This window comes from Oratosquilla oratoria, chromosome 41, assembly GCF_046742065.1.
Source record: "Oratosquilla oratoria isolate Oo_2021 chromosome 41, ASM4674206v1, whole genome shotgun sequence".
Classification (NCBI taxonomy): domain Eukaryota; kingdom Metazoa; phylum Arthropoda; class Malacostraca; order Stomatopoda; family Squillidae; genus Oratosquilla; species Oratosquilla oratoria.
The window spans coordinates 247,501-260,040 of record NC_134817.1 but is presented as its reverse complement, the minus strand read 5'-3'; the positions used below and the strand labels follow the sequence as shown (position 1 = coordinate 260,040).

The 12,540-nt window shown below is 42.2% G+C and overlaps 1 protein-coding gene across 2 annotated transcripts in view; it reads left to right on the top strand.

The window, feature by feature from the left end:
* Window positions 1-10,994, top strand: part of LOC143020856 (F-box and leucine-rich repeat protein 13-like) — a 71,343-nt gene extending 60,349 nt beyond the window's left edge. For both annotated transcript variants that reach the window (XM_076177699.1, XM_076177698.1), the window contains one exon: window positions 8,657-10,994. In XM_076177699.1, the coding sequence (XP_076033814.1) occupies window positions 9,019-10,701 (1,683 nt within the window). In that variant the 5' untranslated portion in view covers window positions 8,657-9,018 and the 3' untranslated portion in view covers window positions 10,702-10,994. The remainder of the gene's footprint in view (window positions 1-8,656) is intronic.
* Window positions 10,995-12,540: the final 1,546 nt, after the last annotated feature.

The following is a 12,540-nucleotide window of genomic DNA, read 5'->3' as shown; positions in this document are numbered from 1 at the left end:
ACCCATATTTGCCATTTGGATTTGGGGGGAAATGGCAACTTTTGCAAGATTGAGGAAATTTGTTTTACTATATTAAATACGTCTTTACAATATTTATCAATAAATCTCAGTATGATTAAAATATGCGCGATAGAAGGAAATTACAAAAAAAAAAAAAGTATTGCACAAATTTATTGCTGATGAGCGATTACATATTTCTCGATTTCGTTTGTAATGCATAATTTTACATTCTTCAAATACTTAAACGTCAACAGTCATTTGACCTTGTGTTGCATATCACTGGTATAGTAATAATTTGACACTCCTACCAGAATATCTCCGACCTTGGAGATGTCCTGCTGACAAATGAACCGCAGATATTGTATTTGTTTTCCTTTAATCGATATTACTCTTGGCGCCATTCAGAGCATGTAGAAGCTTCCAGATGGAGACGTTGTGACGTCATGTCTTTTAGCTGATGATTGGTGGTAAAGTTTGATGAAATTTGAACCTCTAGTATAAACTTAACACCTTATTTGCTGAATAAAATCAAAATGGAAATCAGATTATCTAGTGAAGAGAGCTTTTGTTTCAGACGAATGAGGTATTTTATGGGGAACAAAAGAAAATGAGCTTACCGGAGGTGCCTGTCGTTCGTACACGGAATTTTGATTGGTTAAAATAATTCAAATATGTAAAACGAAATATCTAATGTTCACCACGGGCACAAAACATTAGGTTCCTCCCTTGAACTGAATAAAATCATATGTCGGTAGACAGACTAAAACTTGTATGTAGACTTTGGTAAAGGAGTAAATGTGGTTACTCAAGATATGCAGGGATCCATGTTAGCGTGGGATTGAGCCTTCCCCCACACACTATCCCTGATCATCTCCCACCGCACCACCACTCGGAGTGCACTTTCGTTGACGAGCTCAAGTAGCGGAATGTCTGAGGCGCGTCCCTCGCTAATAGACACACAGCAACAGGAGAACCTTGGTGGAGGGCGGCGGCGGCAGCGGCGCGGACTTCGGCGACATCTCTTGCGTGTTTGTGTCCGGGTTCCTCCAGAACAGCGACGGCGTTTGCGGAGTTTAGTCAGGCTAACTAACTGGGCATTTCATTCAGCCCCGGGGACGCCGCTGTGGAAGCCAGGAATTTGATTTTGACGAAATGGGTCTTGCGTCTGAAATAACCAGCGCTTCTTTTCCTGGGGGACATTTTCGCGGCGAGAGGACGTGGAGGAGTCATAGAGGTAAACAAGTGGAGAAATGTCTTCAGTCTGTCACGTAGCTATGATATTGCCACCTTTTCATCGTGTTGGTTGACCGCCAGGGTTTGCTTCTTAAGAAAGTTTTAGGATTATTAATCTCTCGCGTGATTCTCTTGTTAACTTCAGATAATTTCCTTTTGTATAATAAATGTAGATAGAAAAAAAAACGAGTTGTTATAAACAATTGAGTGTATTCATAAAGAAAGAAAAAACAAACCCTATTTTTCGTTAATGGGGGAAAAAGACAAAAAGTATCCTTATAGATTAGAATATATTTATTTTTTATATAAAAAAAATACAAGTCAAGATTGTTGTGTGTCTGGTCTGTATTCAATTCACGCACGAATGGTAGACGATTCTATTCAGCTCGGGGAACACAAACCTGGCCAGGGGTTTTGTGATGAGGACTTCAGTCTGGAAAACGGACCCCACTTTGCTGCCTTTCTTATGGTGATCGCCAAAGATTTTATTGCAGGGATGAGAGGGCGTCAGCTCCCCGCCCACACACACACCGTCGAGGTTCTGAAACGGAAATAAATAGAAATAATAGAGAAATGAGGAAATCACGACACGAGAAAAAAAAAATGGTAATATGAATCCAATAATCCTCTTCCTCTCTCTCTCTCTCTCTCTCTCTCTCTCTCTCTCTCTCTCTCTCTCTCTCTCTCTCTCTCTCTCTCTCTCTCTCGCAGTTGGGTGAGAGAGGGGGAGTGCCATCCATGGCCCGGCGTCGTGGCACTGTGCTCGGCTCCGGTGCCGCCATCTAGTATGTACGTGACGGGTGACGTCACGGCCGTAACCCGTGATTCACCACTCCTGCCGGTGAATTAACGACGGGCGTATCGCTCCCCCTCCCCCGCCCCCCGCGATAGGAGGAGGAGGAGCCCTTGAACAAGAGCCACTTGCAGTCAGAATGGCTACACACTGGAACTTGTCAATGATATTGGGACGGCGGTGCCTGTGTGTGTGTGTGTGTGTGTGTGTGTGTGTGTGTGTGTGTGTGTGTGATTCACTCTGGTCTTCTATCACATGCTGGGTTCGTGATCGACTCATTACCCTCATGCTAAAGGCATCGCCCGATGTATGGGTAATACTGTGACCTCACGCACACGCGCGCGCGCGCGCACACACACATACACACACACACATATATATATATATATATATATATATATATATATATATATATATATATATATACCTTGCCCAAGGTGGGCATTAACGGCGTACGGTCTTAATGAGACTCCATACCATGAACAGGGCTTGATTTCGGATCTGCATCGAAGACAGCCTGTGACCTTTTTTCAGGTGGGTTTGGGTTTTGTGATGAGGACTTCAGTCTGAAAAAACGGACCCCCCTTTATACAAGATGTCATTCATCTCCCTTGGGGCTCCTTCAGGTGACCTCAAAGTATTCAGGTCAGGTCAGGTCAGGTAGTGCCAGCCAAGGTATCTTCCTTATCTTTCCTCCCATGAGATAACATGGTATGATACCAGGTACCACATGATAGTGACCTTTGAATGGCAACAACGGGTGTTTAATAGAATCCACTGGCGAAAGCCAGAAAAAGGATTGCGATGTCGGTGGATTATGTATATTCTAGGCAATTGATGAATTTGCTAGACATGGTAGTCTTTATGAAAGTATGATGTATGTATATATATATATATATATATATATATATATATATATATATATATATAATATATATATATATATATATATATATATATATATATATATATATATATATATATATATAACTGTAAACACGAAGAACCCACAGTCGGAATACAAAGAAACTTAGAAGAACGTATAACTTCTATATTTCGGCTAATAGCTATAGCCCTCTTCGGGAAAGTACTTCCTAAAGAGGGCTATAGCTATTAGCCGAAATATAGAAGTTATACGTTCTTCTAAGTTTCCTTTTATTACGACTGTGGGTTCTTCGTTTTTATGATTTACAAATGTACTGCTACATTTTGTCCGATATATAACTGTGTGCGCATGTTGTGTACTGTATATTGTATTCATCGTTATTATTATTATTATTATTATTATTATTATTACTACTATTATCATATTTATATTATCATTATCATTATTATAATTCATTATTGTTATAGAAAATTTTAATTCCTTGAAATGAATCAAATGTAAAACATCTCTTGAGCAAAGGTCAGAAAAAAAAATCGCCAAGCTTAAGTAAAAGGTATTTTAGATAATATGTTGTTGGCCCAACTGCTCTGCCAACCGCATTGATAATTAATTGATTGGCATAGCTATGCACCAGCTGGTCTTAAATGTATACAAAATTGTATATATGTGTGTGTGTATATATATATATATATATATATATATATATGATACATATATAATATATATATAATAATACATCATACATATACCAAGGCTTTTTTCCCCCTTACAAGGGGGGTAGCCAAAAAGAAAAAGACATAAAATCATTCCCACCCATTCCATCCCTGAATACACTCCACACCCCTCCACCCTCACTCTTATCTTAGCACCTCCTGAATGACGGGTCATCCCTGCACCTTGTCCACTGCCCTGGGTCAGAAGCAGTGTCGCAAGACACAGCACATCCACAGCAAGGCCGCTTCATTAAATCGGCGACCCCCCTCATCGTCCCCCCCTTTTGCATAAAATGAGAGGACGGGGAGAAATGCCTTCGGGCTGCGTCAAATTTTGCTCACACATACTACCTCACCCCCCATCCACCCGCCCATTCCACCTCATGCAATCACATCATCACAATATATATAAGTTGAGCATTTTCGTTATTGCTATTTGCAGTTCGCTAATTTGAGCTACCGCTAAATTGAGATTCGTTAAATCGGGCTTCTATTGTATATATATATATATATATATACATATATAATATATATATATATTATATATAAATATATATAATTAATAAATATATAATATATATATACTGTATATAATATATGTAATATATATATATACATATATGTATATATATATATATATATATATACATATGTATATATATATATATATACATATATGTATATATATATACATGTATATATATATAATATAAATATATAATATATATATACATATATATAATATATATATGTATATATAATATATATATATATATATATATGTATATATATAATATAAATATATAATACAAATATATATATATAATATATGTATATATATAATATATATATATATGTATATATATAATATAAATATATAATACAAATATATATAATATATATACACACATGAGAGGGGTTGTGTGGTGGGGAAAGAGGAGGTGAAGGGGGAATGGGGAGGGTTGTGCTAAGGGGGAGGCGAAGGAGTGCATTCTTTAACTGTACTTGACGTTAGGTCGCATTGCAAATTGATGGAGGGGGCTTTTTCTCTAATGTACCGTATTTTCCGGCGTATAGTGCGCGACTTTTTTCCGTTGGAAGGGCCTAAAAATTGGGGGTGCGCGTTATCCGGTGGTGCGCATTATCTACGGCCTACGATAAAAATTCTGCGGCTGTGTGTGTAATTTTTTTCACAACAACGTGACGATGTTGGCTGTCACAAAGTCGGGACAGCACACTTTTCCGTGACGTTACGTGAGAACAAGAACACCCATGGTGACATGAAAGAATACGCCAGCATGGGCTACCGTATATAAATATTTGGTATAGGTAGGTATCTATCGAATCTTATTTTTCATGTTTAAATAGGCCTAAATACCATGAAACATGATCAATATTCATGATATTTGCCCTTGTTCACAGCATCCTAGTTTGAATTTTTATGTTGGCTTTGTTGCTTCACTTTAGGTATGGTACAAATTCCGTTGCGGCCGTTCATAAACTCGTGTCAAACACCTGACTACAACACCCTCTTTCGGGAGTTATATTAACTAAACGTCACCTCGATGACTGTCCTATTTCACCACTGTCATTGCAGGTTCAAAGCTAAAACGAAACAGTCTGTAGTTTGATTCAGTATTAAATAAAAAATGGTAAAGACGAATTATTTCCTCAAGATATAAAATGAACATTTTCAGTAAAAATCCCGAAATTTTTCTGTATATTTTACTATAAATAAACATTTTTAGATCATATTTCCTACAAACTATTTAAGCTACAAAGTAATAAGGGACCAACGCACAACATGGTTCTCGATTCTCTCGCTAGATGGCGATCGGGCATGCGCGTTATACGTCGGTGCGCGCTATCTGTGTACTGAGATAACGAAGTGCATGGGTGCGCATTATAACCCGATGCGCATTTTAAGCCGGAAAATACGGTACGTGGCCTCTAAAAGTTGGAGTTTTCTGGAGTTGTTATGGTGGCCTATAATTTTGGTATGCTTTGATATTAATTCCCTAGTGAATACAATGTTAGATATTCCTTTATCGCCCCTGTTTGTTGAAAAATGTTAATCATCTACCTAACGTGCATTGGTTATGACCAATATAACTGGCTGAAAGTGCAAAGTCTTCCTCTGGACAAGTAAATTCATAAATTACATTGGTCGTTTGAACAAGTTGTTCTTCATGACCAGTGAAGATGTTTTGGGATTTTTGTAATATATGATGACTTTTAATTAATCAACCTTCTTCACGGGTGGCAATTTCTCTTTATTATAGCTCTGATTGCTTTTTCATCTTTCTTGTACGCCTCTGTGTAAGTGTTTTGATAGAATATGTTTATCTGGTGTTTTATTTGGGGTTTATCATGGGGTTTGTCTTGGGAATGATATTTATGAAGGATTTCTTTTGTCGTGTTGTCAACACCGATTTTGACATGACAATAAAACTCCTACGGTTTTTTGGCCTTTACCTCACCACCCTTTCCACTCGTGTGTGTGTGTGTGTATATATATATATATATATATATATATATATATATATATATATATATATATAATGTGTGTGTGCGTGCGTCCGTGTGATTCACCACGGTCTTGGATCACGCGTTAGAATTGTGATCGACAGCTAATACCATTCCATATGAGAGCTGAGACCTCATATATGGTCCGATCTATTGGTAATGCTGTGACCTCACACACATCATACAGTATATATTTATTGTTTATGTATATGGGTATGCGTGTGCGCGCAAGTGCTTGTCCTTGTGTGTATTCTATCCTTTGTTTGCGCTTCTGTTTGTCTGCGCCGTTTGCGTGCGAAGCTCTTCTGCCTTCCGTCTCTTGAAGGGCCGCCAATGACAGTGCCACTCTGCGGGCGGGCGGGACACGCCTTCCCGCCCACAATCCTCCCCCGCACCCCCTCCTTACCACTCCTCCTCCCCCTCTTCCTCCTCCTCCTCCTCTTCTTCCTCCTCCTCCTCCTCCTCTCCACTCTTGGTCACCCTCTCTGCCTCCTGCTTCATATGCGGCATGAATGGGCGGGCCTGTGTTCATGTCAACACGTAGGCTACGACTTGGGTGACGCCCGTGCGAATCAGAGTCGCCCGTCTGTGTGACTGCGAGACTTTGTCGGGTGCCAGGTTTTCCCAAAGGATAAAAGAAGCGCGGGTTATTGTCACCGACAGAGGATTAGCGTAGTTCTACTACGACTCCACTTGCTCTTTGCTGCGATAGAATTACAATCATGCATTCTTCTTTGTTTTCTCTTCCACTATGACAATTTCTCTCTCTCTCTCTCTCTCTCTCTCTCTCTCTCTCTCTCTCTCTCTCTCTCTCTCTCTCTCTATGTATTCATGTATTTGTTTGGGTATATATTTTTATATCAGCCAAGGCTTGGGCCTGATAGGTCATGCATTCGTTTGGTTAGAAGACACCAGTTGTATTTTATTTTGTATTATTTTTTTCATCCAACGTCAAACTATATGATAAAGTTACCAATTAATATAATAGTCTGTGTCGTACACGCACCTACTATTTCATGAAGAACTGTGTAGTCTAGAACTTGGAAAAGGTACTGTAGTCAAAGTTTAACCCCAAGAAATCCACAATACTGTTACTCCCGTTGGGTTACATAAGGGGTATCACGGAAACGAATAAAATCGACTGGTGGCAGTAAAAGTAACACCAGGTACGGAGGGCGTTCGTCGACATAAACTATTTTTTTTTTTTCCTACGTGGACAAATAGAATGGCCAGGCGGCGGCAGGTAGACTGGAAAAGGAAAGGAACTACCCGTCATGGAAGGAATTGATCTCCATATCCGCCGTTATCTTTTATCTACCCTGCCATCATCTACTGGCATGACCCCTCGACGCTATCATCTCTTTGTTCAGTACGCCTATCTCTGTCGTAATCTGTAGTTCGTATCTGCCTGTCGGAATCTGCCAGAGTCCTTCTGGCTTTGTGTCCTTTTTTTTTTCCCTGACTGTCCGTCGGAGTCTACAAGACACTTTCTGCTTGTTCTCTTCTGTCGGTTCAGAATCTATTGTAGTCTCTGGGCTTTGGGCTCTTGGGCCTTCCCAAATCCAAACCACAACGAGAAGAGCTTTTCCTCCTGTTCCTCATCCTCATCTTTCTCCTCCTCTTCCTCTTCGTCATTCTCCTCTTCTTTCAGTCTAGACCTCGAGACTCACGGGGCCCTGGTTCTCCGCCTCGTCTCGATCCCCATCAGCAAGAGTTTCGTTCGCGAAGGTCCTGATCTTGGGACCACGAGGTCCTCCTCCCGATCTCTCAGAGTCAGGTTCCTCGAGGAGGTCCTACGCGGTTACCCAGTTCACAAATGGAGTGATGGAAGGGTTGATGTCTGGCAGTGAACGAGGACCTACCCCCCCCCTCTCTCTCTCTCTCTCTCTCTCTCTCTCTCTCTCTCTCTCTCTCTCTCTCTCTCTCTCTCTCTCTCTCTCTCGTTTGTGTAAGGTCACAGCATTACCCATAGATCGGTCAAATGAGCTCTGAGCTCTCTTCCGGGAGGAAAATAGCTGTCGATCACGAGTCCAAGTCCAACACGTGATCCAGACCATGGTGAATCCCACACACATGGTTGAGCAAACACCTTAGCAATATGCTATCAACTAGTTAATATGTTTGGTTGTTTAATTATCAATCTGAACATTTGCATTTATTATTTTTTACATTTATTCTTCTGTATCTGATCTCGTTATAGACCGAAAGGTCTCCATCGGTATGCTTTGCCAGTGCCATCCATTTGTAATCCATTGATAGGATGAATGAATAGTTTGTACAATTGCTGTGAGGCATACAAATGTCGTTTTATTTAATAGCGGTAACGTTAATGTGCTAAGCACTTGGATAGATGTCTTTGAAAATTCTAGTAAAGAGGTTAATTACTCGCACAGTTGTCCCAGAACCCCCGGGAACAGACTTTAGAAATGACCGCCCCACCATTAGAAAAACAAACAAACAGTACTTACTGTATTCTAAATGATCGTTTACCTTCTCTTTCATGAGTGTGGAGTGGCTACTAGCCGAGGTCTCGACTGACTGAAACCCCCGCCGTTGCCTCTGGTCTTCTTCCAATAGCCCCATGTTGTGGCTCCAGCCTCCCCTGGTCCGAACCCAGCGTCACAACCTCCATCATCAGCAGTGCCTGGCACCCGGTGCCACCCGGTGGTGGACTTCGACAGAGGAGGAGCTGAATGCCACGTGGCCGCAGCATGATTGCCTCGGTGGCGAAGCAAGTGTCCGCACACTTTGAATAATCCCATGGAGCCTCGCGTTTACTTGGTGGAAAGAGTGCTTCTTACGTGCAATACCTCGATGCAAATCGCCCGAGGACTTGAGAGTGACAATGTGCCTACAAGTTTAACGTGATGACGGAGTGTGGCCCTGTGGGTAAAGACATGGAGGGCAAGGTCCCGGACACCGAGGAAAAGCCGAGCGATGATCCGGTAGAAGGCGCTGCCGGGGGTAACCTCAGACTCCCCGGCCATAGCCACGAGTACAGTCTGTCCACACAGCGTCAGACTCCTGACGCCGAGCTCCTGGAAAAGTGGGACGTGGTCCTTGGCGAAGTGGCCCTCCATGACGACGCGTGGTTCTGGAATAGGTACAGGAAACAGTGCCGTCTCGACATCGCGTCAGACTCCGTCAGTGACCTAAAGTACAGTAATCAGAACTTTTCAGACGCGTGGTGCTTGCAAAAGGACATTTATTTAGAATACAAAGAGGTCGTGGCGGGGAAGGGCGACGCCGATGCCGAAGGTGTTTCCAAAAAGGAAAAAGATCAAGAAGAAAATGTTTGTTACATCCACCAGTTGCCCAGGGAGATCCTTCTGTACATATTCTCATTCTTTACTGTCCCTGATCTTTGTTTAAGCATCGCACCAGTGTGCCGGTCGTGGCACAGCCTGGCCCAAGACGCTGCCCTCTGGACTTCGCTCGTGTTTCCTTACCAGCGGCGAGTCCCTAGTAACAAGGTCCTGGACCTCGTGAGAAAGTCCACGTTTCTCGTCAGCTTGGACATCCAAAGTCGAGAGGACGGGAAGGAAGTGTTGCTGCAGGTAGCCGAGAGCTGCAAAAGGCTCCAGTACCTGAGTATCAAGTTCTGTGACGGCTTGACAGAGAATGTGCTCAGGGAGTTAGTGGACAACTGCAAGGACCTTAGGTTCTTCAACGTTGAGGGCACGAAGATGTACGACTGCGTGAGTTGCAGGATCCTCTCGGGCTTCAAGCAACTGCGGCACCTCAACTTGTCCCACTGCTTGTGGTTGGATGATATCGGTCTGGTGAAGATTGCTCAGGAGTGTGTTCATCTCGAGTACTTGAACATCGACGGCATTACAGACATACGCGACGAGGGGGTGCTCCAGCTGACGAAACACCGATGTCAGACGCTGACCAATCTAATCCTGGACGGGGAGAACTTGACGGATGTGGCCTACGTGTCCTTGGGGTTTTGTTCCAAGCTGAAGGAGCTTGGAATCACCTTCTGCATTGAAATGACGGACAACGGGCTTAAGGGCGTGGCTTCCCTTCGAAACCTGAGCAGCCTGAAGCTCAGGAAGGGAACCAAGCTGACCTCTGCAGGCCTGGCCTCTTTGTTCAGAGGGAATAAGATGAAAGGCCTGACGCACCTCAACCTCGGAGAATGTCTGCAGATCGAGAACGACACTTTAGAATCCATTGCAAGCGGTTGCCCGCTTCTGACACACCTGGTTCTTCACTGGTGTTGGGAGGTGACGGATGAAGGCATCTCCCACGTGGTAGATAACTGTTCTCTCCTGTGCGTCTTGGACTTGGTGGGCGTTGTGCGAATCACTGGGGAGTCCCTCCTGAAGGTGCCCACGTCTCTGCCCCGCCTCATCATCCTCGACCTCGAGCAGTGCAATTCGGTGGACGACAATATTCTCCAGAAGCTGGCCTCGGCGCGTAGCGACCTCCAGGTCTTCGATTACTGGGGAGAGCCTGTCGAGCCTCAGAATTCCGAAGCCAGCAGCAAGGACGAGTGTTACGAAGACCCGGCATGTCACGGACACCACACGGGGGACTCTTAAATACGTGGAGCTGCTGCCCTGTGTGGTTCGCTGGTGGCGCCTTCGGAAGCGTGCTGAGTTCGAATCCCGCAGTTCTCACCGACTTCCAGTAGCGACTGTTTGTTACCTGCTTTAACGGTCCAAGCGCATAGGTGACTTTCGGCCGCGGCTACTCAGCGCCTCCTGGCGTAGGTCACCCTCACCTTGTCCTGTGTGACTCGTAGGTACTGGCCGTGACGAGTACATATACAAATACATTGATAATCAAAAACTGCGAACACAGTGCAAATGAAAATTGGGAACAGGTTGTAAATATAATCTACGAACACATTGTAAATTAACGTGTGTGAACACTGTAAATTAAAAAAGAAATCTACGGACACATTTCAAATTAAAAAATTGCGAGTACATTGCAATTTGAAAAAAAAAATCGAACATATTTCAAAATAAAATTCTGCGAACACATGGTAAATTGAAAAAAAATATGCGAGCACCTAACAAATAAAAATATTCTACAAATACTTTACAATCAAGAAATCAGTGCAAACCAAAATAACCGCTTGTTCAGTTGATTAGCAAAATTCAAGTTGCGTAGACCAATGTTATTTTATAGTACAGACAAACCCCATGAGCTCTCCGGCTGCTACCAAACATGGCTACCGGAGATACGGGTGCAAGTCACGCCAACAAAGCAGCTTATATTGTAACATGCTTTTAAGTAACGAGTTATTGCCAAGATTGGTGTCCATACCAGAAGAGGGTGTGTTTATTGTTAAATATTGAAACTTATAACGCTATTGATGTAATTTTTTTTCCTCGGTGTCATATTTTATTATATATATACATATATACATATGTATATATAGATATATATATGTGTATACATATATATATATATATATATATATATATGTTGAGACATTCTGACAGGTTGACGTAAGCGGAGTAGGAAACACAGGAGTCTTAGTCTTGAGTTTATTCCTGACTAGTTTCCTAGGTATGCTATTTGAAAAAAACTACCTGCGAAACTAGTCAGGAATAAACTCAAGACTAAGACTCCTGTGTTTCCTACTCCGATTACGTCATATATATATATATATATATATATATATATATATATATATATATATATATATATATATATATATATATATATATATATATTGTGTATTTTTTAATTGGCTGTGGAATGAAGACTGACCTGATTTGAAGTTTTATTTTGTCCTTGTGTTCAAATGAACTTGCATAATATGTTCAGAGAAGAGACTAGTCGTTGTAAACTGATCACTGCAGATATTTTAGTGGGTGCAGTGCTACACTGCAGAGCACTCAGTTACTACGAAGTAGATCTTAAGAAATATATTTCATTAATGGAAAAAATAGTGCAGTTGATTAAGTGATCTCGACTCCCTTGTGTTCGATGTGAGAAATCATCTTCCTGTCCGAAACATTGTGGGAAATGGGTCGGCAGTTAAACAAAGGAATATCGTGACCTATCGAGTGGGAGGAGGAGGAGGTTATCGGAAATAGCACAGACTCGCTAAGACTAGACTTCGGTAGCCGAATATCGGGAACCCGGTCGTCGCCACGAAGTACTTCACCAGAGCTTCTATCTATTGGATCGCGCAGAAGAGAGTGGGATGTGGATCTCATATGTTTTATGTAATTGATGTTTTAGGGACTCTAGTGTCACCCCTGCGGACCAGAACCACTTGGAGAAAGGCTGATCACTTATAAATCTGTTCCTCGATTCTGCTACTGCCCTCCAGAAATCTCTTCTCGGCCACTTCTGTGACTTCACGTCTTCGGGGGTGATATTGCTCCCCCTCCCACCCCCCGAGGATAGAAGTCCTGATTTTG